The sequence below is a fragment of the Chenopodium quinoa genome, unplaced genomic scaffold (genome assembly GCF_001683475.1).
Source record: "Chenopodium quinoa cultivar QQ74 unplaced genomic scaffold, ASM168347v1, whole genome shotgun sequence".
In the NCBI taxonomy this organism is placed as follows: domain Eukaryota; kingdom Viridiplantae; phylum Streptophyta; class Magnoliopsida; order Caryophyllales; family Amaranthaceae; genus Chenopodium; species Chenopodium quinoa.
The window spans coordinates 2,152,758-2,179,817 of NW_018745063.1; the positions used below are offsets into that span (position 1 = coordinate 2,152,758).

At 37.0% G+C, this 27,060-nt stretch overlaps 1 protein-coding gene across 1 annotated transcript; it reads left to right on the top strand.

Annotated features, from left to right (window-relative positions):
* Positions 1 to 15,695: 15,695 nt before the first annotated feature.
* On the top strand, positions 15,696 to 23,731 carry LOC110709256 (F-box protein PP2-A15-like). Its single transcript, XM_021887471.1, has 3 exons — positions 15,696 to 16,383; positions 16,862 to 16,980; positions 22,884 to 23,731. Exons 1-3 carry the CDS (start codon positions 16,066 to 16,068, stop codon positions 23,341 to 23,343), a joined length of 897 nt encoding a protein of 298 aa, XP_021743163.1. The 5' UTR covers positions 15,696 to 16,065; the 3' UTR covers positions 23,344 to 23,731.
* Positions 23,732 to 27,060: the final 3,329 nt, after the last annotated feature.

The window sequence follows — 27,060 nt, forward strand, 5'->3', positions numbered from 1 at the left end:
TGAACTGCCCCCTTCTTAAGCTTTATGTATTCTTTCCACGGCCTGCGTGCCGTTTGCTTTGTATTTACCCGGCCAGGGGGCCGGGGCTTTGAATATTTTGCTGGTCTTTAATGACCGGCTTATTTTTAATGAATTTTTTTTTTGCTTCAAATGTCTAAGTATTCCATATCTAATATCCAATTGTTCACTAGACCGACTGTTTTACATGGCCGAACGTTGCAGACAGGTACGGAGAGTTAGTACGCCGCCTATGCCCCTGGACGACTGGTTGTCTGTTTCCAGGATAGACGATCAGTCGGCCATTTATCCAATCAGTATTCGAACTATTTTGTCTGGATCCTTTTTAGGCAGGCGGTCCTGTCATTTGTAAATTTAACCAAGTAGGAAAGTGGTCTGACCAAGTAAATAGAGTATTACCTAGTCGCCAAGGAACTGAGTAGTAGAGATAACAAGCGGCGGGTACCGGTTGTTTCCCTTTATTGCCAATGTTTGTTGGCTTTTAACTCATAATTTGTTAACCTGGCAAGAGTAGTGGTTGAGAGCCCCTGTTTGTTAAAAACAGGCGGACGACTCATACCTTTTAGGCCTTAACTAAGTTGAGTGACTATTAAGTTAACATAGGAGTTACTTAGTCTTCGTCACAATCTAGATTGAGTAGTAGAGGTACCAGGCGGCGGAGGCCGGCTGATCCCCTTGATTTGCCAATGTTTGTTGGCTATTAACTCAATAGGTTACCTAGTAGGAATAGGGGTTTGAGTGCCCCTGTTAGCCAAAAAACAGGTGGTCTACTCAAACCTTTTAGGTTCCATACCAAATTTGAGGGAGTGACTATGAGTTAACGTTGGAGTTACTCAGTCGCGTCACTTTTGCTTGAGAAGTAGAGGTACCAAGCGGCGTAGGCCGGCTAGACCCCTTGATTCGCCAATGTTTGTTGGCTATTAACTCAAGAGGTACCCCCTGCATTTATCCCAAGTAATACAGGCGGTCATCTGACTCAGATGTCAACTGCTACCACTGGTTTGGTTAGTGATAGAGTTATCCTTGTCTCAAAAACGGCTACGTGGTTGCCCTTGGGGACAATCGTATAGGTGTCGTGTAATTAGTTTATAGAACAATGTTCCACCCAAAAGGGAGCTGCTCTCTGCGACGAATTTCATCCGGGGGGATGCCGTCGGACGCCTGCTATGATGTTGGGACAGGTCGTTTTAGGTTTGTAGATTTGATCAGTTGGCTTGGCGCCTGGTCTGATCATTCGGCCTGTGGCCTTGGTAAGTCCTTGGTGAACGTAGGTGCTAAGTAAAAGGAGGGTAGCCGCCTGTTAGGCACAGGGTCGGCCAGGCCCTAATCTTTTTAGCTAAGTATTAGGGGGGTGGCTATGCGTTTGGAACCAGTCGGCCATCTTCTTATGGAGAGTAGCCGACTATATGCCCAGACGACATGCCCCTATTGTGAGTGATACTCAATGGAGAGTAGCCGACTGTAAAGGTACAGACGGCATGCCCCTCTGAAGATAGAGTGAAAAACTCAATGGAGAGTAGCCGACTGTAAAGGTACAGACGGCATGCCCCTCTGAAGATAGAGTGAAAAACTCAATGGAGAGTAGCCGACTGTAAAGGTACAGACGGCATGCCCCTCGTAGTACAAAATTGAATAGTAAGTGCAAACTTTTATTAAGTAGCTCTTTACTTTACATCATTCAAAAGAAATATTTCTTAAGATTATCTACATTCCAAGTTCGAGGCAACGGTTGTCCGTCTGGTGTTTTCAGACGGTAGGTACCGTCCCTGACTTCCTCATAGATTCGGTAGGGTCCTTCCCAGTTGGGAGTTAGTTTGCCAGACTCATTAGCCCTACCAACTGCTTCCATTTTTCTAAGTACAAAGTCCCCCACTTTGAGTGGACGCCTGTGTACTTTTTTGTTGTATGATCTAGTCATTCTCAGGCAATAGATCTCATGGCGCAAGACATCATTGCCCCTCTTTTCAGGAAGTGAGTCTAATGCCAGGCGCATGGCTTCCCAGTTTGCCTCTTCGTCATATAGCATTACTCGAAGAGTCGGCTCGTAGTGTTCTATTGGAAGAACAGCTTCCGCACCGTAAGTTAGGAGGAATGGAGTTTCTCCAGTTGCCCCTTTTTCAGTCGTCCTAATGGCCCAGAGAACATGTGGTAGTTCATCCGCCCATAGGCCGCCTGCTCGTTCAATCTTTTTCTTGAGACCGTCTGAGATGATTTTATTAAAGGCTTCTACCTGGCCGTTTGCTTGTGGACGGCCGACAGATGCAAAGTAGTTTGCAATTCCTTGGTCACCCAACCAGCTTTTGAGAACAGGCGTCTCAAATTGGGGACCATTATCAAAAACCATAGACATGGGAACCCCGAACCGAGTGATGACATTTCTCCAAATGAATGAAATTACATCTTTCGTCTTGATTCCCTTTACAGCCTCCGCCTCTACCCATTTAGTGAAGTAGGCGACGGCAACAAGTATGTACCTCCTTCCGCCTGTAGCAGGCGTATATGGACCCAGAATGTCCATGCCCCACTTAGCAAACGGTAGTGGGCTGTGAATGGTAGTGAGGTCAGTAGCCGGACGGTGAATTAGTTTGCCAAACCTTTGGCACTTGTCACATTTTTTCACCATCTCCATTGCATCTGCTTCCAAAGTAGGCCAAAAGTAGCCCTGCCGCCTTGCCCTTTGAGCAAGCGTCCTACCGCCTATATGAGAAGCACAGTAACCAGAGTGAAGATCATCTAGTATCTCTCATCCCTTTTCTGGAGTAACACACTTTAAGAAGGGTTGAAGGTACCCCCTCTTGTGAAGTTCTCCCTTTATCATTTCAAAATAGGTGGCTCGTTTTTTCAGTGCTGCCGCCTGTTAAGGATCATCCGGCAGTGTACCGTTTGTCAGATATGCCCTGATTGAATCCATCCAGGTTGAGCTTCTGTCTAGGATTCCAATAGGGTTTTCCTCGATGCTTCTCTTCTCCATTACTTACCAAAAAACAGTTCGAGGAGTATCAGAGGAGGCGGATGATGCTAATTTTGACAGTGCATCCGCCTGGTTGTTTTCTGATCTCGGCACTTGGATTAGATGGAAATCCTCAAGGGAGCCGACTGCTTGTCGGACCGCCTGTAAATACTTGATCATGGCCGGATGGGTTGCTTCGTATTCGCCATTGTACTGACTCACTATCAATTGTGAATCGGAACAGGCGTCTATTTTTCTTGCCCCTGCCGCCTTGCACATGCGGATCCCGGCTAGTAAAGCTTCATATTCTGCCTCATTGTTTGAAGCCTGAAAACTGAAGCGTAGAGCATACTCGTACCTGTCGCCCTCTGGCGACTGACATATGACGCCTGCTCCACAACCATTTGAAGTAGAGCTTCCGTCCACATATACCTTCCATACTTGGTCTGGAACTTGAGAGTAAGGAGGACGAGTCATCTCTACAATAAAATCAGCAAAGGCTTGCCCCTTCACTGCTTTTCTAGGCTCGAATGTAACTTCGAGGCTCTGTATTTCTATGGCCCATTTGATCATTCGGCCTGACGACTCCATGATGGTCAGTGGCCGCTTGATAGGTTGGTCTGTATACACGACGACTGCATGTGCCAAAAAGTAGGGCTTCAATTTTTTAACAGCCATGAAGAGTGCAAGACCAAATTTCTCCACTAGGGGATACCTCAACTCGGCATTTTTCAGTACGTGACTGACAAAGTAGACCGGGAGCTGACAGCCGTCCCTTTCAGCAAGGAGAACAGCGCTTAACGCATGATCAGAGACGGTCAGGTACATGTAGAGAACCTCTTTGGGCAAAGGGCTGACCAGTCTCGGCAAGGAATGCAAGTGAACTTTTAATTTCTGGAAGGCGGCCTCAGCATCCGGCCCCCATTCAAACCTTGCCTTTTTCTTAATTGCCTGGAAAAAGTATAGGCATTTGTCGCCTGATCGGCTTAGAAATCTTCCCAAGGCCGCCAGACAACCAGTTAACTTCTGAACCTCTCGGATGGTACGAGGTGACTGCATGTCAATGACCGCCTGCACCTTCTCAGGGTTCGCCTCTATTCCACTCTGATTGATAAGGAATCCGAGAAATTTCCCAAACTCAACTCCAAATACACATTTCTTGGGATTGAGCATGACATGGTGCCGCCTGAGTGTGGCGAAAGTTTCTCGGAGGTCCGACAGATGATCTTTCTGAAGTTTAGTCTTGACAATCATATCATCAATGTATGCCTCGACGTTTCTCCCAATCTGATCAAAGAACACAGTGTTTATCATTCGTTGGAAGGTAGCCGGGGCATTCTTAAGACCAAACGGCATGACCGTGTAACAGTATAACCCCTGATCAGTGACGAAGGCCGTCTTCTCCTGATCTTTCTTCCATAAAGGAATTTAATGGAAACCAGAATAGGCGTCCATAAAACTCATCAAGGCATGGCCGGCTATTGAGTCGACCAGGTTATCAATTTTAGGCAGAGGGTAACTGTCTTAGGGGCACGCCTTGTTTAAGTCTGTGTAGTCTACACACATTCGCCAGGTGCCATTCGGCTTTTTAACAAGCACCACATTTGCAACCCAGTCTGGGAAGTAACATTGCCGAATGAACCCTGCATCAAGTAATTTTTTAACTTCGGCGGCTGCCGCCTGACTTCTTTCTTCGCCATGGTTCCGCTTCTTTTGCCGTACCGGCTTCTTTTTCGGATCCACGACCAGTTTATGTACCGCCAGATCAGGACTAATTCCTGGCATTTCATGGACTTCGAATGCAAAGATGTCCTTGTATTCTTTCAATAGTTTGTGAAAATTGTCACCAAGGTTTCTCAGAGCAGTCGTCCCAACTTTGACTGTTCGGTCAGGACGTGAGTCGTCTAAGATAAGGTCCGCATGCTCACCAGCCGGCTGAGGGCGGAACTCATCCGACCGCTCCTCTGCCAATGATTGCTATTTTCTTTCTTTTCTTGTGGCCCCTGTCTGGGATGCCATTCTCTTTTTGCCGCCTGCTTCTTGAACAGGCGCACTCTCCTTGACATTGTCAAGGTCTGTTTTTTTACCGCTTTACCCAGTGGCCATAACAGTGGGCTTGACATCCGAGAGATAGCACTCTCGGGCCATCCTCTGATCTCCTCTTAGGGAGCCGACTGTTCCATTATCCCTCTCAAACTTGAGTAACATAAGAGATGGGATTATAACAGCCTTGGAATTATTCAGGGTTGGTCGACCCAGAATCATGTTGTAGGCCGAGAGTTCCTCTACTACTAGGAACCGGACTACCATGTCTCGTCCTTCCCCTTTTTCGCCCAGGCGGATAGGTAAATCTACTCGTCCCAGTGGGTGGACGACTCCTCCTCCAAACCCTACTAAAGGGTGGGAGGCCGGATGTATGCAATCAGTCTGATATTTCAGTTTCGACAGACATTTGCTACTGATGAGATATGAGGAGCTTCCGGTATCTATGAGGATTCGGCCAACTCTCTGGTTGGCCAATTTACATTCAATGACGATAGGGTCGTCATGCGGCCCTCTTACCCCTCCTAGATCTTCTTCAGTGATGACAATCTCAGGAAATGAATATTTGGACGGCCGTTCTTGGTGAACGGAATTTACATCTAACCGCCTGATATTGTCTTTGTTGCCCCTAATAGTGGGGCCGCCTCCTGAGAAGCCGCCTGCAATGGTGTAGACGACTGCATCATCTGTATCAGAGCTGTCGGCCTGCTGATGCTTTTTGGCCGACTGCTTTTTTGAGGAAGTGTTCCCCGTAGATTTCTTGACATAAGTGTCAAGACCACCTTGCTCAGCCAGGCGGTCTAGATACCGCATGAGACTGATGCAGTCATTGGTGTGATGACCAACATCATCATGATAAGCACAGAATTTATCTTGGTTCCGGTTGTTTGCAGAACCCTTCATGGGGACCGGCTTCTCAATTGAGATCCGTCCCTTGATTTCTTTTAGGATAAACTGGTTATCCTTGTTAAACGCATACTTTGGGGAGTATGGTTTGAATTCTTTTTTCTTTTTCTGGGCCGGCTGTTTAGAGGAATCAGCCGCCCAGACCTCTTTTCTTTTCTCATCTTTGTTAGACGACTGTTTCTGTCGTCCTTCTCTTTTGTCGAACCTTTTCCCATCCGATTGTTTTATCGTACAAAGATCAGTCGCCTGTATATAGGCTTCTGCTTTAATCAAGGCCTCTTGAAGAGTCGCCACCCTTTTTCGAACCAAATCAAATTTGAAGGTAGACCCGTCTTTGAGACCTCTGAAAAAGTCAGTATAAGCTACCTCATCCGGTAACCCTTGAATCTGTATTCTCATCAGGTTAAATCGCCTGATGTAAGAACGAAGCCCCTCCTTCTCGCCCTGCTGAATTGTTCCCAAATCAAGGGTCGTTTTCTTCGCAGGGATGTTCATGGCGAAGTTGGAGGCAAATAAGTAAGCAAGCGTCCTGAAGCTATTTACACAACCAGTCGGCAGGTTGCCGAACCATTGTTGTGCGATTCCTTTGAGAGTCGCTGGGAAACACTTGCACCAAGTGGGATCATCCAACCCTTGAAGGTACATCAGGTTGGTGAATGCCATCAGATGGTCTTCTGGGTTAGTAGTGCCGTCATAGGCGCCTACTAGTACATTTTTCACTTTGGCCGGCTGAGCGGCTTCAGTAATTTCCTTGGAGAAGGCCGACGGCTGTTCACCAAGTCTAAGCAACCGTAGCTGCCAGTCCATAGGTTGGACGTTTTTTGCTGCAGGTCCACCAAACGGAGGTGGCTGCAAAAAATACTGTTGTTGCGGCACAAATGGTAAGTTTGGTACCGCCTGGTCGCTATGAAAGCCGGACTGACGGGAGGTGCCGCCTGACTGACTCTCATGATACGACTGAGTATGCCTCATCGAGGCATTTCGCAAACTGTCTTGAAAGTTTGAAGTAGAGGCCGACTCTGACAATCGGTCACTCTTCTTCTGCTCTAGCAGTAGCCGAGCATCTGTGAATGTTTGCTTCGACCCGTCCGCCTGAATATGACGAACAGGTTTCCTATTTCCTGTAGGAAAATGGAATTTTGTGAAATCAAGGGCAGGTGGCTCCCGCTTCCTAGATTTAGGATGAGGAGTTGCCTCTCGCCCTTGAACTGGCTTCCTCTTCAGTGAAGTGGAGGGTTTCTTGGCCGACTGCTCCTTGACTGGAGCAGGCGGCTTCTTGTTGATCAACTCTTGAATCTCTCCCTTGAAGTCCCTCATGAAGGTCATGAGTTCGTTCCTTGTGATGGGAGCAGACCCATCAGTCGGTTGTTGCCGAACAGGCGGTGCGCCTGCTGGCTCGCTTCCTGTTTGAAGATGCTCCCGTTCCCTCCTTTCGGTATGACGGGTACGTCGGGCCCTTAGGGTCCCGTCTGAAGCTGTATGAGCTTCAACTTCGAATTCACTTTCGGTATCATGGTCCGACTGAACTTGAGGGTCGTCTAGGGGACGCCTCTCTTCAGGAGTCGGTACAGACTTGATGCCATCTCAGAAGTACTCTCCCCACAGACGGCGCCAAATGTTTCGGGGTTTTCTGATGTCCTGCGGGAGAGTTACAATTCCGAGACTGGAACCGGACGCCTGTACCTGCAAAATAACGGAGACTCCTGGGAGCTCCGCCTCCAACGGTCAAGTTAGTACTTGATTAAGGAGTAATTAATGCGGAAATTAAAGTGATTAGGTCTCTCTAGGTGAGAGTGTTTAATGTAGGTAATCTGCTTTGTTAGCGAGATCAGCCGGTTATTACTGTGTGTAATTAATGTGTTTTTTCCGTAATGTTTCTGTGTTCTTTTTTTTTGTGTAATCCCCCTTAATGAGGATTAAGGGAGGTATTTATAACCTTGGGAAACGTGCCCATCCTAGGTTTAGGTAAACCTAGGGCCGATTGGGCTTCCCTCGGAAGTTGGGCCTGGGTGGCCGGTTTCTCCATTAGTCATGGAGTATGCCACATGTCTTGACATAACAGGTCCAAGGTGGACGAATAAGCGCGTGCCACGTGGGAAGCCCTAACTGTTCCAACTGGGGGACACTTGGCAGGACCTGATTGGTCCACGTGGCGCATTCCGATTGGTGGGAGCAAAATCCCCTAATCACTTCCCAACCGCCATATTTTGGATTTTCAATTTTTTTTTTTTTAAAAAAAAACATTTTACTTCTCTCTCATTAATTTTTCAAAAATTCATGCAATTAATTTCTCTAATTTTCTCACTCTAAACTTCATTCTCTCTCCTTTACATGATTTTACTTCATTAAAAACTGAAAAATCAATAATGGATATACTAGAAGAGATGCAAAATCAACAGGATTATCCCAAGAAAAGGTAAATTTTCACTGAATTTTGTCCAAATTTATGTGAATTTTTATCTGAATTTTTCAAAACTCTGTTCTTCGAAATTTTCTGTTAATTAGTGAAATTTTCTATTCATATTCTTTATGCATTCACTATGGAAAACAATTAATATGTTCATATTTTGAATGGTTATGTTCACTTTTTGAAATGCATGTGTTCATATATTTTATGCTTATGTTCACTTTCTGAAAAGCATGTCTATGTTCATATATATATATATATATGTATATATATATATATATATAATATATATATATATATATATATATATATATATATATATATATTCTGAAATGCATGTGTTCATATATTTTATGCCTATGTTCACTTTCTGAAATGCACATGTTTATATTTCTTATGCACAAGTTCACTTTCTTAAATGCTTATGTTCATATTTTGAATGCTTATGTAAACTTTCTAAAATGCTTTTGTAACCTTTCTGAAATATGTTCACTTTCAGAAATCCATATGTTTATATTTTTTTTTATATGTATATGTTCACCTTCTGAAATGCTTATATTCATACGCATTCAAAAATGAACCAATGCAAATGTTCATATTTTGAATGTGTACATTCATTTTCTAAAATGCATGTATTCATATTTTTAATGCATATTCATATTTTTTATGCATGTTCATATTTATAATCGAAATTCATACACGGATCAAATTCATTGAAGCTAACAAAATGCAAATCATATGAATTCAAAAAATCAGATAAAACCTAATCAATCGTAATTAAGCACGAAATCACCACATAATAAATCGAAATTCATACATAAAATTTAGGATTTTTTGTAAATTGCCACCCTAAAATTTAACATGTGTTGAAATAACCACCCATTTTTGTTGAAATTAAAAATAACCACCGATATTTTACAAAACTGTAGGTTTTACCCCCCTAACTATACTCCGGCCAATTTTCCGAGCATGTGTCCCACAATTTCATTATGAAGAACCCTAATTTCCAATTCAAGTCAAATTGAATGAACCAAACAATGATTACATCATTAAATTCCTAATAAAACACATTCCAAACAACAAATATCGTATAACTTGAATTATTCTACTTCATTAAACATTGCAAAATAACTATAAAAAAAAATAAGTGCGTTCTTCAATTACCTTGCTATACCAATTGGTGTAAAAAATTTAAGTGCGTTCTTCAAAGGATTCGCTTGTCAATTTGCAAAACTTGGAGTAAAAAATGGTAGAATTTGTGGAAAAATGAAGAAATTTAAGTTTGGGAGTAGTTTGTGAAACAATGGAGGAAATAAATCGAGAAACAACTTTTATAAAAATAAAAAAACAGCCGTTATGTGGGGCCCATGCTCGGAAAACTGGTCGGATTATAGGTCGGGTAGTAAAACCTACATGTTTTGTAAAATATGGGTGGTTATTTTTAATTTTAAAAAAATGGGTGGTTATTTCAATACATGGTACATTTTGGGGTGGTAATTTACAAAAAAATCCTAAAATTTATGCACGGAAAAAACACAAAGAACGAAATTTACACAAATTTCATACATAATAAATCAAAATTGATCGAAGCTAACCAAAAAAAAAAAAAGGGTTTTTCATCTTATGCCCCCGAGTTTTTTGTTTATTCACCATATACCCCTGAACTTTTGTAAATTCATCAAATACCCCCGAGTTTTTTCAAAAATACACCATATACCCTTGATGGTTAATGATTTTTAATTTTCTCAATCATTAAAGCTAATTATGAACCGAAACTATCCTAAATACATTCCCCTACCTCCGAAACTACCCACATTCTTTTTTTCGATGCAAAAAATCACCCATAAATTCCTTTTCTCATCCTCAAAATCAATCATACAAATATGGTTATGGAGATTTTGAGTGGTTTTAGGGGTTGGAAAAAGAAGAGGAGTGATTTTGGGGATGAGGGGAGAGATCTAAGGTGATTTCGATGTATAATTAACCAACCCATTCATCTTATTTTCATTAGGGGTATATAGTGAATTTTGGAAATAACTTAGGGGTATATGGTGAATTTGAACATTTTCATGGGTATATGGTGAATAAACAAAAAACTCAGGGGCATGTGGTGAAAAAACCGGAAAAAAAAACATAATTACAAATCAACAAAACAAAACACTAATATGTATTGACGATCTCTTTGGAAATAACAACTAGTTTCATGTTGTAAGAAACAAATTCAATAAAAAAAAGTGAATAAAAGTGAAAAATAATAATAAAAAACAGAGGAGAGAGAAAATGAAAAGGAGAAAAACAAAGGAAAAGAAAATTATATTGAAGAATTTGATGATAATTTGGATCAAAATTATTATAAGAAAGAAAACAAAAGAGAGAGAATTTGGAAGAAGGAAACAAAAAAATTGAAAAAAAAAAGGAAACAAAGAGCTGTGTTGATTGATTTGAGTTTGGGCTGGTGTTTCACCTATTCTACATGCATGAGGATACATGTAAGAATATGCCATATACTTGGGCCTCATACTTTATTACCCATGACCATCATTTTTATGAAGCCCAAATCTACCCTAACCTACTCTACACTATAAATACTACTTTAATCCCCAAAATTTTCCACACACAAAAGTCAACAAGTCAAGAAGGGTTAGTTTTCTCTTAATTTTCCTTTTCTTATTCCTTTTTCTTTTCTTATTTTTTCCCTTTACTTTCCTTTTCCTTTATTTTTTTATTTTTTTATTTTAGGTTTTTCTAAGCTATACCCTCAAGGTTATTGAGTTTCTAAGGTGTGCCCATGCTTTTTTAAAATTACAAGAAATACCCTCCAACTTAAGGTGTTTATTCAACCGTACCCTATAACGTTAATCCAATGTTTGTAGTTGTGTTAACGGTTCATTACCACACTTTGGAGAGAAATTTCATGCCCAAATTGAGTTAGAGTTATATAAGTAGGTTAACATTTAACATTTTTTTTTCCAAATTTTCTCATCTGCTTTTTCTTCTTTCTTCTAAAAGCAACCATTGATATGTCAACCTCTCGGTGTATTTCTTATTCTTTTTTCTCATCCACTTCTCATTACTTCCTATTTATTTACAATTCTAACGTCGAGTTTACGTCAGAGGGTACGGTTAATTAAACAACTTAAATTGGAGGGCACAACTTGTAATTTTGAAAAAGCATGGGCACACCTTAGAAACTCAACAACCTTGAGGGCATAGCTTAGAAAAACCCTTTTATTTTTTATGTGAAAGCCAAGGGGGGGGGGGGTTTCATGGAGGAATTGTTGTTGCTGCCCCCACCTCCTACTGCCGCCATGTCACCATGCTAACGACCTCCAGCTAGCAGCCGACATCCACCAACCGACCACAATCATGACACCCTACTTCTCTCTCTCTCTCTCTCCCTCTCTCTCTCTCTCTCTCTCTCTCCCCTCCCCCCCCCCCCCCCCCCCCCTCTCTCTCCCCCTCCTCTTTATTTTCTTACTTTGTTATTTAGGTTTGGTCTTGGTTTTTATTGTTCAAAATTGGTGTAATTATTATCAAAATCATGTTTTAATGATTAAAAAGTGTAATTTCATATTATTTAGTTTGGTTTTAATTTTCAGATTTTATAATTCATTAAGTTAGGGTTTTAAAGTTTATAATAACTTTTTTTTTTGGGGGTTCTTTTATCAATTAATTTGGGGGTTTTGAATACCCATTGATTTTGATTATTAACCAAGTATAAAAATATAATTTTGATTATTAACAAAGTATCATTGCTAGAATTTTGTGTAAAGTAGTAGTATTGTAATTTTGATAAAAGGGTTTAATTAAATTACCCATTAAAATAGAGACTAAATAAGAGTATTTAAATAATTTTCAGATTATTATAAGTTGTTTAAAGTGAGATTAAGTTGCTGGAAATTGTGTATACTAGGGTAATTTATATAGGGTCAATTTTCCCTTTATGTAGGAGACTTGGTTCGAGAAGTGTTGTAGTATCTTCGGCCACCTTAAGGGCTTGATTGAGGTACTTTCATGTACTTAGTAATTATTTGAATATGTAGAAGCATGCTATGCTTTAATTTATTACTTCCAAGTAGTATCATGATAGGTATTGATTGGAATTGTTGATTAGTTTAATATTGGTGATTGAATTTTGAAGTATGGATTATTTATGGTGAATTGATGATTGGAATTAATTATATATGTTAGCATGTTGGATATGAACCAAACTTTTATTGTTAGCATGAGTGAATGCATGTTTAATTAAACTATATGTTTAATTTGGTTTGGAATATTGAAAGGAAATTTTTTTATGGTTCATATAAATTTTATTGATGCTATAAGCATGAGGAAAGAGCTATTTAAGTGTCTATGTATACGAGGGTTAAATTACATTTTAGTGCCTAAGTGCACTTAAGGTGTTTTCAACACCGAGAGAATAGGATTTATGGCGCATTATACGTTTAAGATGTCTTTGACACCGAGTTAAATTAAAAAGAATTCAACATTAAAGATTATGTGGTTGCTAATCACTCAAGAATTAAATTTGTATACTTGTTTACTTGAATGGTATTGATTATTGTTATTGCTATGGTTCGTGAGTCACCCATCACCAAGTTAAGTAATATGTAAATAACGTAAAGTGAAAGAGATTACGCACCAAAACTCTTGGAATGTATATACCTTGAGTATGAACATATGGGGGGAGTTATGCGACTTTATATTTGACCATAACTTCTATTGGGAGTACAGGACGCTGTATTTTCTTTTTTATTATGCGTAGGAATTCCGCCACTTACACGTGGTTATTATCTCCCATGTTAGTACCCCTTTATTAAGGCAAGTTAGGGGGGAGCCCATTCGATGTGTAATCAAATTAAATAAATGATTAATTGTCTTGTGTTTGCATTATTGGTTTCATGTTGAACTCAGGGCTCGAGGTAAGTTTGTAAGTGTCCAGGTTGCATGCATGATAGTGTGTTTCGATTACGCTTATGTACTTAGCATTGCTGATTGTGTGTTTGTATATTTGTTTGGCCTTGTCTTTATTTTTCTCCTACGACGACAAATTTCTAATGGCGAATAGTGGGGACAGTTTTAAGAGAAGTCTAGGTGAAGCGGCATATTCATGTTGGGGTTTGAGTGAAGAGCAAGTCATATTCTAGTTTTGTTTTGAATATGCATTATTATTATTATTATTTAATGTTGGATTATTGTTATTGCTTGATGAAACTAATGTATTTTAATACCGTTTGTTTTGAAAGGGCCTATAATGGTTCCAAATTGTAAGTTGGACCTTGTTTGACTTTACTTTTGTTTGGTGGGACTTTTGAACTTGGTTTGTTTTTAAATGATTTTTGACAATGTCTTCCGCTGTGTATCTTTCATAAAGATTAGATGTTATCACGGTGGCGGTAATGTTTTAGAAATTCCTATTTCGTATTTTAAAAAAGGTAATACATGTATTTTAAAGTAAGGAAATTTCTATGGTGTTACAATAGTTTTGGTGGTGGTGGTGTGATGGAGCGGCATTGGTGCGAATTGGAGCGAGGGGCTAGTAATGTAATAGAGGGAGCGACTCTAAGGGTAGTTTTGGTGGTGGTGTGGTGGCACGACGAGGTGGCTGCGTGCTTGGTTGCTATGTGGCTAAGGGGTGGCTGAAAGGTGGCTAAGGGGTGGCTCGAAGGTGGCAAGACCTCACTAACAGAAAACTTAACGGAACATGAACGGAGGTATTAAAACCTATATTTTTTACATTTAATGGGTACCAAAAAAAAAAAAGTTTAAACGAGTGCGAAAATTCAATTACATCCATTTTCAAGGTAGCAAATTCAAAATTTCCTAAATTTAAGGTCGGAGTTCAAGTATACTAGACCCTGTACATTGCTACCCTTAATTGAATTACTCTCGATGAGATGATTGGAATAATTTTGTTTACCTTATAAAAAAGTTAAATAGAATCTTACTTTATTTGATTATTAGATACATCATTAGATCATCACCTTACTTTTTGACTAATTCCAGCCCTTTTATATATATATATATATATATATATATATATATATATATATATATATATATATATATATATATATATATATATATTTTCTCTTTAATCTCTACTTCAAAAATTGTAGAAATTCAATCAAAAATAATATATGTACTACTTCTGTTCAAATTATATACAACGATTAGGTATAAAGTGTAAGGAAAAATGTTTACGAGTAATAATTTAAACGATGTAACATAAGAAATGAAAAAAGTATATTGGCCATGTTTGGTAAATGACTTTTTGGATATCTTTTGGCTTTTGCCTTTTTTATGTGGTCAAACAGTTAAAAAAAAGTGTTTGGTAAGCCAGCAAAAAAGTTGGCTTTTAAGCCAAAATGAAAAAACTGGTATGAGAAGGTTTTTTGTTGGCTTTTGGCTTGTTGACCCACAAATTTATCTATCTATATATAAACTAAAATAAGAACCGGTGACATCAATTCTGCTTACGTGTCACTTTCTTATTTAATTTTTTCCCTCTAAATGCAAGGTTGATGTCATATTTTTTCCTTTTTAAGCTATCCTATTTAACATTGCTTTGAAAATTAAGTTCCATTTGAATTTTTAAATTTTGGGTTTTCTACACATATTATGCTATTTAGTTATTTATAAGTTGTTAACAATAGTTAATAATATAATTTAATTGAAATTTCCTAATTAAATATAAAAATTATGCACTTTTGGGAATTGTACATTCATATTTAATTAAAAATTAATTAGGAAAACGGAGGAAGTAGTTATTTTCTTTCAATATGTGTTAAAAGTTTATAATTCAATTCTTATTATAAAACCTTGCATTGCACGGGGTTAACCTAGTTATCTAATTAACAAAACAACCAACGATTAAATTTATCAAACACTTCTATAAACAACCAAGTTAGAGCATCTCCAATGGCAAGCTACAATGCTTTGTAGCTTGCTTTTCCACATTAATTTTTAAGCTACAACACTTTTTAGCAACAAAGTGTTCCAATGGTAAGCTACAACATTTTTTAGTTTGTAAAAAATAAATTTCAAAAAATAAATAAATAATTATACACATGTTACAATATAAGTGGAGTTTCTTTGTCTCCTTTTCAATCAAGCATGTAGCTTGTTCAGGCTACAATTGCTAACATGTTGCTCAATTTTTTGTTCTCCAATCGTAAGCATGTAGCTAGAAATTTTATTTATATTGCAAGCAAGTCCTTACAAGTAAACCATTGGAGATACTCTTAAACAACCATTATATACAGCCAAACATTCCAACTGGTCAAACAAGTCAAGTGAACCACTAACCGCAGTTTGCTAAAGAAGACCATTATCCTTAAATACCAAGGATGTAGAAAAGTAAAATGTGTAGAGAAAAAACATTCCTTATTGCCATTTTGACAGGCACTTCTTACAAAGAAGATATACTTTACTTTTCTTTCTTTCCCAAATTCAAAGATCCCCAAAAACCCAAAACCAACAAACAAAACAATGCAATCACCACCACCAAAATCCTTTCTCCCCTTTTCATATTCCTCTCACTCTTCTTCTTCTTCTTCTTCCTCTTCTCCTCTCTCTTTTCTTCCTAATCCCATTTTCCCCATTAATCTCCATTTATAATCCTTCCCCTTTTCTTCAATTTCTCTCTCCTCCCCTTCAATGGCGACCCATCAAACCTAAAACACCCCATTTCAAATTCAGCCCTTTTCCTTTGTTCTTTTGATCCAATTCTTACAATCAAATGGGAGCGTCGCTCTCGAATTCAGCCGAGGGCGGCGCTAATGGCGGAGAATATGGCCCTGGCCTTGGTGACATACCGGAGGCCTGTATAGCTTGTGTATTCATGTATCTTACTCCGCTGGAAATTTGTAACCTTGCTCGCCTTAATCGTGCCTTTCGTGGGGCTGCTTCGTCTGATAATGTTTGGGAATCGAAGCTTCCCCCTAATTATCAAGATCTGCTTGCTCTTCTCCTGCCTCTTGATCGTTACCAGGATCTTCCTAAAAAAGACATTTTTGCCCTTTTTGCAAGATCTACCCCTTTTGATGACAACACCAAGGTAATCTGGTTGTGCATTTTTTTTGTTGTATTATATCAATTTGTGGAATTTTCTGATTAAGGTTGATCAGGGTTTTCATTTTGGGTAAATTGGGTTTAATTGAGATAATCATTTTTTTATTTTTTATTTTTATTTTTAATTTTACTTTTGGGATTCTGGGTTTCCATTTTTTTTTTAATGTTTTTTTGTTTTATGGATTGAGAAAATTGTGATTGATTCATGAGTTTACAGGGAATAGTAGTTTATGTGATTCTGAGAATTTTTTGATCTTTGTTTAACGCTTATCTGTTGGGATTTTCATGTAATTGGGGATTTTGATCAATGCTAATTATAATTATGTGTGTTAATTCTATAGGTCTTAGCAATTATGGTTATTTTTTTTATTGGTGGTGAAGAGTTGTTTTTTTTTTTTTTTTTTTTTTTTTTTTTTTTTTTTTTTTAATTGGATTAATTTTGTTGTTCTGTCTTCATTGAGCAGCAAGCGTGGGTGGATAAAGTGACAGGGAGGGTGTGCTTATCTATATCGACGAGATCAATGTCGATAACTGGGATTGAAGATAGGAGGTATTGGAGTTGGATTCCTACTGAAGAATCCAGGTAAACTAATGGGCTTTGTTTTTCTACTGTTTCTTTTATTCATTTTTGAACTTCTTTTGGGATTGTAAATGAACCCATTTGGTGGAATTCTCTTGTGGATTTTCGGTCAAAACTCTTAAAAGTTAAGAATTTGGTAGAAAAACTTGTGGAAGTGGGATGAGCCATTGACATTCAAGGTGTATAAATATATATGTAAGAAGGTAGTATTGGGTTACTAGCCACCATTTTATTGGAAATTTGATTTTGAGGTCAGGCCTTTCTGTTAAATTATGAGAAGGCGTTGGTGGTGCTTAGGTATTTGTGGTTTGTTGAAGTTTGGTAGACTCTGTAGTGGTGACTGGTGAACAGTATATTGACTGTCTTTTGAATCAAGTAAAAGATGACTTGACTGTATAATGCTAAGAGGGTAGTTGGATAACTGTTTTTTTGTGGTGTTTGAGGGCAAAATATGATATGGATCTCGATGAGCCAAAGATGAACAGAGCTATGAAATAAAGGCCTTATTGACAGATATGGATTAGAGCAATTGTATTTAGGAGGAAGGCCAAGGAATCTTAAATCTGGTCTGTGAAATGGATTAGTTTTAAGTGAATTCTAGTTGAAAATTCTCTACTCCAAATCTCTAATTACTGAAAAACTAAACTCAATCCAAATTTTCTTGAATTTGAAACCCAAAAACTAATCCCCTAAATTTGTGATTTTGTGACCCTAGGTCTCCGTCGATAATTAAAGTGGTCTTGCTCCTTACTCCAACTATCCTAACGAATTAATTAATGAAAGCATTCCAATAATTATTGGAATCCATGAAAGACCAAACCAATCAAACTAAACAATATAAATCGAAATCGAATATTAAATATTGGTAAAAATGAAACATAGGGTCTAGAATGGAAGATTGTTCTAGTGGAGTTGTATGTGCCTATAATGCATGATTTTGCAGCAATTAAACCCCATTGCAGCAAATTACAACTTTACGAGTTTTTAAAATTTTTTAAAGGTGTATTTTGATGAAATATAAAGTTTATTAATTCACATTTTGTGCTGTATTCTATAACACCTTGTTTGGGGTTTTTTTTTTTTTTTGATAAATTTAAATATTATTATTGAAGTGTAAAGAATTTTGAAAGGAAGGGAAGGAAAAGGAAAAAGAAGGGAGGGAATTGGTAACTTATTAATATCATCTAACAATTAGAAAAATAGGGAAGTAAAGCTAAAGCTCCAACCAAGCCTAATTCGATTGATTATTTTAAAACTTTCTTTTCTTTCGATATTCTTCCAATTTTGTTATGAAAGGAAAGTGATATTTTTGGGTTTTGAGTGGGGAAGAAGCTGTTAAGAGAGTGGAAGTGCTAGGCCATAGATTCATGGTGGTAATTTTGAGCTAAAAAAATTTGAGGCCTGAGGAGAGGGGTAGGGAGGGTGGGGAAACAAAATTCCTCCAATTTTTATTGGAAAGGAAAGGGAACCTTTAACGTTTTGTGTTGGAACTTTAAATTAGAGAAGAGTGGAAAGGGGGATTCTAATTGCCTTTTCGTTTCTTGATGCCCCCCGAACTTGTATGTCACTTGTTTAGCTTCAAATTATTGAAGTGATGATGAATAATTTGATAGTATGATTCAAGTGCTTGTTTGGTCGACACAAATAAACATAGGAAGTAGGAGTTCCTAAGAATTTGAAGAATGGAGAGTTGTTTGGTTGGCAGAACATAGGAAGTTATGCTTTACAGAATTGGAGGAGTTTACTGAGGACACCTATGTAAGTGGAGTTTTCTATTAACATTTTTTTTTTCCCAAGGGACCACTAATAGATTTAAGGGTCTCTTTATAGAATACAACTTACAATGTTGTTAATAAACTTTTAATATTTGTATGGTTGATATCTCTGAAAAATTTAATTGCGGCAATGTCCTTATTTTCACCTTTGTACTCATTTTTTTTTCCTTCTGCAATTTCCTTAGTCTATTTTGTCCTCCAACTTCATCAAATATGATTGGTCTTGAATTCTGTAGTAATTCATTACCTATTCTTTTATATATCATATAGATATACAATTAAGACTTTCCTATCAAATTATGCGCATGTCTTGTTCTATGATCTTTAATTTTTTATTAATTTAGCTTCTATTTTTATTAATTTTTTTTTAAATGTAAATGGATTATAGCTCTACCTCTTATTCGTCTTATGTTTAGTTAATGGCTACTAGTCTACTACTATATACTTAAGTGAGGTGCATATTGATTCTATCAGCCATATGGATGACCTTTTGTGCTCAATTGACTGGTATTCACTATTTTGTAAAGATTGTACTATGGGAGTGAGTGTTTATTATCTTTGTTGATTGTGGCATCGATTTTACTGGGTAGGGCCATTTGTACTCCCTCCTTTCTTTTTCTTTTTTTGTTATACTCACATTGCTTTGTTTTATTTTAGGCCTACCCTCTTTAATATCGTATGCTTTTTATCCATGATAACTACACCTTTCCACACACCCTCTCTTTATTCATCTTTTTCTTACATCCACCCACCTTTTCATTTCTCTCTTTTAATTTATTTTACGGCACTCACCTTTTTCATGATTTTCTTAATTGCGTATATACATTGACTGAGCAGAACATAAAAGAACGGAGGAAGTACCTCTTAGTATATAAAAATTGTCACACCCATCCCTTACTATAACCTGTTAAGTTATTTTACCTATGCTATTATTATTGTTATTTTGTTAGGCCCTTTTTGGTTGAAGGGATTTGGCGGGAAAAGAAAAGAAAGGAAAAGATTTTAATATATTCTCATGTTTGGTTTGATTGAATGACATGAAAATTTAAAGGAAAGGAAGGGAAGTGAAAGGAAAGTCTCTTTACAAATTTTCAGCTTTCCTTTCGTCCCAAATTTGGAGGAATTTAACTTAAAAGAGAAAATAAAAGCATATTTCCTTTCTCTTCCCTTCATAACATTTCATTTACCAAACATTGGAAATAAAATCTCTTCTTTTCCCTTCTCTTCCTTTCTTTTCCCCTCCTTTCCTTTCTCTTCTTTTCCTTTACTAACAATGAACCAAACAAAGCCTTAATTACTTCTTTTTCACCTATCACTCTTTTGTTCTTTGATTCAGTTCTATATTAATGACTTTGGCAATATTTGGAACCATGTCATAATTATAACTTTTTGGCTTACTCGTTGTGTGTGTCACTTGCTACTAATAACAATGAAAATCTATTATCTGGCTCCCTTCCACCATAGTGGGCTAGGGGTAGTGTTAGATGTGGATGGAGTCATATGACATGTTTGCAATTGTGAAGGCATGCTTTCATTAGGATTTGATTGGTAATTTGTCCCTAATGTTTAATCAGACCTTAATAGTGTAATAATGTTATCTACTCATCTCTCTATGTCGTAAATCCTTTTCCTTCCAAGAGATCTGCAGATGGTAGAATGGGGTTTCTGCAATCATGTGGGAATTCTGACACTTGAGAACATGAAAAATGAGGTATGGGAACATAAATGGTGTAGTGTTCTCATTTTATGTCTTTCTTGGGGACTTGGGATCTAATTTTTTAGTCCAATAAGGGCAGGTGTCAAACTTTTTGGGGGAACCAGAACTCTTGCAACATGTGGAAATGCTGCTGTTGAGAACATAAAATATAAGGTATTGTAACATATGTAGCAGTTTCCCTGTTCTATGTCTTTGTTGGGGACTTGGAAGCTAATTTTTTAGCTGCAAGAAGGGCAGATGTCTATCATCTAGGACATCCATGAATGAATGCCAGAGAAATATTGGACATGCCCTGTCAATTCAAATGGGCTTCTACATTCCTCAAGAAGAAACAGAGGTTATATTGTTTTCAATGTTTATAGGATGCCGAATAAGTTAGCATTTTGAGATGGTGGTCTTCTGTGTACTTAAAAAGTTTTTGTTTTTTAATAGGAATACAATTGGATGCTTTAGGTAAACAGGAATGAGACTGTGAATATAAAGGCCTTTATAAATTGTGTTACATTAATTTTAGATGATAAATGGACTAATGGGCTAGATGTACGTTTACTGAATTAACGGGCAAATTCCTTTCCTTTTTGGTTAGCCAAACAGTAGCTAGGATGAATATTCTGTTTTGGTTTATTGAAGGTATACAGGGTTGGATGCTTGATTGTAGGATTAATCACAAAGCTATAAGATCTATGTATACTCAATTCCTTAATAATGACTATTGAAACTCCATTGTGTTTAGAATTTCTTGTAAGTGATGTAAACAAATACTAAAACTTGCTTTTTAGTTTCCATACTGTGATTCGATGTCATATTTTAATGATGATATGAGAAGTGTAGCATACTTTTAGTTTAAATGAGGAAAATGGATGTATTAAGAAAGTGATTATGAGATAATAAACATTACTTTTAGTTCAAATGAGGAAAATGGATGTATTAAAAAAGTGATTATGAGATAACAAACATTGCAGCATCAGAATGTTGGATCCTAGGATCCTTTTTTCAGTCAAAAGTAGAAGATTTTAAATTTTAAAACTTCTGCTAAAGATTGGGTTTGACCGCCTGTGTGGAACATGGAACATATCATCCTAAGCATTTGATCGGAAATTTAGCAATCTTGATAGCAAATTGAATTTGCCTTATGAAAGTCTTTTTTGAGTTAAATTGTTGCCCCAAATTGTTTAGTAAAGCACATGGAGTTATCTGTAAATTCATGAGTCAAGTGACTGTTTAGTAATATTGCAAACCATGTTTCATTGCCTTGAACATCAGGCAGCTATGGTTTCAGGGGATCTGAAAAGAATTTTTTTGATTGGATCAGAGAGGTAGAGCCTAGAGCCTTATTATATCAAGTATATTTGGTGTCTTGATCTCGTCTTTGGCGGGGAATAGAGAAACCCTTGGTATTATTTAGGTAATGAAAATTCTACTTCCTTTGTACTTCATATTATTTAGCTATTGAAAATTTTACTTCTTACTCTTCTTAGTTCAAACCCCATTTTCACCTCTCTTTTCTTCTGCCTACCTTACTTTAGAATGCAATCTAACTATTTGACTCAAACAGTTTCCTTTGTTTTTCAATACAGAGAATTTCCCTATTGGTTTTAATATCAGGTGCCTGCTTAACCAACTTAGCTAAGTTAGCAGGTGCATGTCTTCCTGCTCATGATAAAAAGTTGACCTTCAAGATGCTGAATATGCTATTCCTTTACCTTGGTTATAAATTGGGCTAGTTAAACTTAGCACGCAAGTATAAGCCCAGTTTTATGGTGGGTAAGCAAATTTTGGAGTTTCAAAGAAGAGTAAAACCTCTTCTTAGGTCATAGTATCTAGTGACCATCAGCATGAATATTTTCATTTAGGCATTTCTTCTCATTTGGTTTTTATGATTGGGTTATTTATTTGTCTGCTATCCTTATGTTCTGGACTGCATATGTCAAGCTATATGGTATACAATCTAAACTCCTCTCTTCTACTGGTCTAACTAACGAGATGAAGATTAAGGACACAAGTATGGTGTGCAATATTACTTGCATATTGCAAAGATTGCCTTTTAATAGGTTTGCAAAGATTACCTTTTAACAAGTATTGCAAAGATTGCCTTTTAATAAGTATTGCAAAGATTGCCTTTTAATAAGTTTTCACAAATATTGCAACACCTTTATATAGGTAACCTATACCTATATGCAATGTTGTTCTAATATTATATTCCAGAAGTATATCCTTTTTACTCTTCCTTCCAATAATTGATACTGAACTAAATGGGTCTTTCAGTCAGCTCATTTTCATTTTGCCTCTTTTGAACGGTCTAATGTTGATACTTTAATTAGTATTTTTACTGTGGTCTTAAAGCAGCGACTTCTTTCAATCTTTCTTGTTGGTAGCTTCTTTATATTAATTATCATCTATGATTTCCTTTCCAGGTTCCAGGTGATAGCTTATCTTCAGCAAATATGGTGGTTTGAAGTTGATGGTGCTGTACAATTCCCTTTACCTCCTGATATCTACACTCTTTCCTTCAGGTTACATTTGGGGAAGTTTTCAAAGAGACTAGGACGTCGCACATCTAACTTTGAACACACACATGGTTGGGATATAAAGCCAGTCCGATTTGAGCTTACCACTTCGGATAATCAGCATGCTACTTCTGAGTGTTATTTGGATGATTCAGAATCGGATGAGATGAAGGAAAGCCTGAAGCGTGGGTGTTGGATAGAGTACAAAGTTGGTGAATTTATTGTCACAGATACAGATCCTGTACCTGAAGTCAGGTTCTCCATGAAGCAGATTGATTGCACGCATTCCAAAGGTGGTCTTTGTGTAGATTCAGTATCTATCATTCCTAGTGATTTAAGAGAGAGAAGAAGATTGCTTTCAAATTAGCTATATCAAACAAATCACCATGCCTATTATAAAGTTAGCTGTCTGGAACTTGGTATCTATCATGCTCTGCTTACCTTATAATAATTTTGCTGCATGAGGAATATCGTATTTATATGGTTCTGTAATCTTCACTGAAATAGGTCGCCTTATTTTGCTTTATTTTACACACAAATTTACAGAGGAAGAATGTAGGAATATATACTGCTTTTGTTTGCTCAAATGCTTGATGAGCTTGTGATAAACTGGGGTTTGCTCTGATGTGCATTTTGAGCATGTAAATTATTTGTTGCATTTTTTATCACCACATTCGTTATACCGATGTCTTGAAAGGATTGTAACTTTGCAAAGTATCTTAGCTGACCATCATTTATTTGGTTTACTTCTATAAGTTCACCTTTCTGTACATTATTGCCAACACCTTGAACTCGAACTTTTACAAAGAGATGATAGATAGGTTTCGTAGAGATATACATTAAAGTCTTGGTTAGTGGGTAGAATGCCAACACCCATCTTCAGTCTAGCATGTTGGTGAACAAATGCTCTAGTTTCCTGCCCTTGCATTGTATGAACCTAGAAAATGATGGCAGTGAGCCATGTTGGCTTAGCTTGCTGCTAGCATGAACCCATTGGATGCAAAACCCGGCATGAGGCCTCCTGGTTGGCTGTGGGCTGTGCATACAGCCAGTTTTTTTTACTTATCACTCTTGAATGGTAAGATTTAAAACTGTAGACAGTAACTTTTCAAGGGGAGGGTGGCCTATCACATAGAGCAACTTTCCCCGCTGCAACTGTGCTGCAGCAATCAGTGCCATCAGTAACTACTACTGATGCCATTTCCTTGCTGATATGATGACAACCATCTGTTTGTAGTTATGTAAACTTGGCTATTTATTATAGATTGTATATTTAAAGTTCTGAAAATGGTTATCTTAAAGAGAGATGTCATCATTCATTAAATTCGACCCTTTGTAAGTTTTTATTAGCTTAAATTCAAACTAGAGGAGTGATTTGTTATTTTTTTTTTCAAGCATAATAGGCGTATTTCATACATAAATTGTACTGTACTATTAGTTATACAGTAGATGAATTTAGATAAAATAAGCCGAAAAATACCTTGTACTCTTATATATAACAAATTCTCTAATGAAAGAGACTAGTGCCATATAAAGAGCTGAAGTTAGGAGTTATCACAAGATGGTTAGACAAGTTTTTGAAACCCACAAAAAGATAAATTGTTGAGGTTGAGGTAGTGGATCTAGTGGAGTAGTGATATCGTTCCTCATCTTATATCCGTGAGGCTTAAAGGTTAGGGATCAAATTTCATGGGATTGTATAAGGGATTTTTCTAATCCCCTCTCAAATGAGCCTCCTTATCATAAAAATAAAATGTAATCAAAACTAGTATTGTACGGAGTAACAATTTTTTTTCAATATATTCCAATTCACAAATTAGAAAAGGTAGTAAATTTATAGTTTCGTTAGAAATGATTTTCCTTTCAAGAAAACTCGTTGTAAATCTGTATAAGAGTCTTAATACCTTATTAGTTAAAGTATGTAACCTTGTTATTTACTCACACATCCATCAACATGCATATAAATAAATTTAGTAGGATAAGGTTAAAGCGTGTGTGTGAAGTGTGTTAGTTTTAGGATCCACTTCATATAAGCTGATGAGTAAAAAAAATGTCAATATAAGTAACAAGAAGGTATTTGTAGATATTTTAAGAAATAGTCGTACAAGAAGATTATTTGTGGACGAAGGAGTATAATTCATGCTAAAGTCTAGAGATAACGCAATGACATATCACAATCACTCAAAATTAAATTTACACAAGGGCAGTTCTACAACAATCTTGACTCCCTAGAAGAGTAGCAGTTATCCCTCTACTCGAATATCCAGCAATTCAGCAGATCAGAACTCCTGACACTTTTCATTGATTGCAATAAACCCCAAAACTAATACCCAAATATAACCAATTCAACTAGGGGTGTGCAGAAATGGACCTGGATCGGAAAACCGATCGGGATCGGACCGGACCGGACCGGACCGGACCGTTGATTCCGGTCCGGTCTTCGGTCCTCACAAATTGGGGATTCCGGGTTTACGGTCCGGTCCGGGTAAAACCCGGAATGTGTATTTTTGTAATTTTTTGGGTGAAAATTTTAAATTTTATGCTTAAATTTCTAAAATATTTAGGTACAAAACTTGTAATTTATAAATTCTAGGTGTAAAATAGGAAAACACGCAAACAAAAACAAGACGTTAAAAATATATGTATATATTAAGATACTAAAATGAAAAAGAAAAATAAAAAAATAATGTAACTGGTCCAAAACCGGACCGGAGCGGAATAAACAGGTCTGGATCGGAACCCAGACCGGTTTATTACGGTCCGGTCCCCAAAAAAATTCAATTCCGGGTTCCAGTCCCGGTCCGGTCCGGTTTTGGACCGGTGCACAGCCCTAAATTCAACAATGAAAGATTAAGAGAACATTTGTTACTTTTATATAAACTCTTTTTTTTACCTCAAGTATTCTTGTTAGATTCTCAATACTTATGCGTAAAAATTAAATAATATTATCCTTTTTTGTTTCTTTATGTAAAATAGCCGAGTCTGTCACTCATACAAGTATCAAGTATGACATACGTGTAACATACAAGTAGAAGTATAGGAGACAACTTTCTGTTAACACTGCAAGTGAATTAGGGGTTTACACTGTATTTAAGCAGCAAATGACTCGGGATTGATGAAAACACAGTATACAGTACTCTGCATTCTTCAACTATCTCTTTCTCAATTTTGTTTTTTCTATTAACAGTTATGAAAAAATATTTTAAAGCAAAAAAAAAAAAAAAATTGCAGGTAACATCTACTCATTATATGCTTCACATACTAGCAACCTTCCATTAAATTGTCTTATGCTATGTTTTTATTTCTCTGTTAACTGCTAGAGCTCTGTTTGGCTGTGAAGGCGTGAGAAGAGGAATTCATAGGCTGTCTGTTTTAATTAAGACCAGAATTTGGGGACCTGATGGTGACTTTTGATGCCATCCAAACAGGCTCTCTATTTTGTAGTAATGCCCTTTCAAAATTTATTCCTCTTTCAGTTTAGTTTATGTTGTGAAAAGATGATGTAACCAAAACTTTATGATTGATTTTTTAAATTTCACTAGGTGTCTAGGTTATTACTGGTTAGTTTCACAAAGATGAGAGTAATCGAAAAAGTACCCTAAAATCAAAGTAAACCTATTTTGTATTGCTTAGACTTAGGAGAATACGTACTCAATTATCCAACTCGGCTATTTAGTGATTTTTTTATAATGATTTATGTCAAAATCAAATCAAAGGTTTGAAATATTTTTATTTATTTATTTATTTATCTATGTTTGAGAGTAACACAAATTATTAAGAGATTTTGCTATCATAAAACTAAATTCTAGAAAAATTAAATAAGGATAAAGAGTCAAATACTTTACTAATTTTTTTATTGTGGCTTCAACCTTGTTTAAATAGGTGATGGAGAGAAAGTTCAACAATCTCTTCTATTACAAAGAATATATTGTGCTTAAATTCATAGTATTATACATGATAACACCATTCTTTATCTACCAGCCTTGTTAAATCATCTATGCAAAGTTGCTGCTAGCAGTCTTAAACTGTCACATAACTTAAAAGAGACTACGCAAAAGAATAAGGCAATAGGAGAGGCATGCGC

Excerpts from the sequence above, each read along its gene's own strand:
- LOC110709256 (XM_021887471.1), top strand. The coding sequence starts at position 16,066 with ATGGGAGCGTCGCTCTCGAATTCAGCCGAGGGCGGCGCTAATGGCGGA. Across the intron at positions 16,384-16,861 it reads CTTTTGATGACAACACCAAG|CAAGCGTGGGTGGATAAAGT; the intron begins GTAATCTGGTTG and ends TTCATTGAGCAG. Across the intron at positions 16,981-22,883 it reads ATTCCTACTGAAGAATCCAG|GTTCCAGGTGATAGCTTATC; the intron begins GTAAACTAATGG and ends TTTCCTTTCCAG.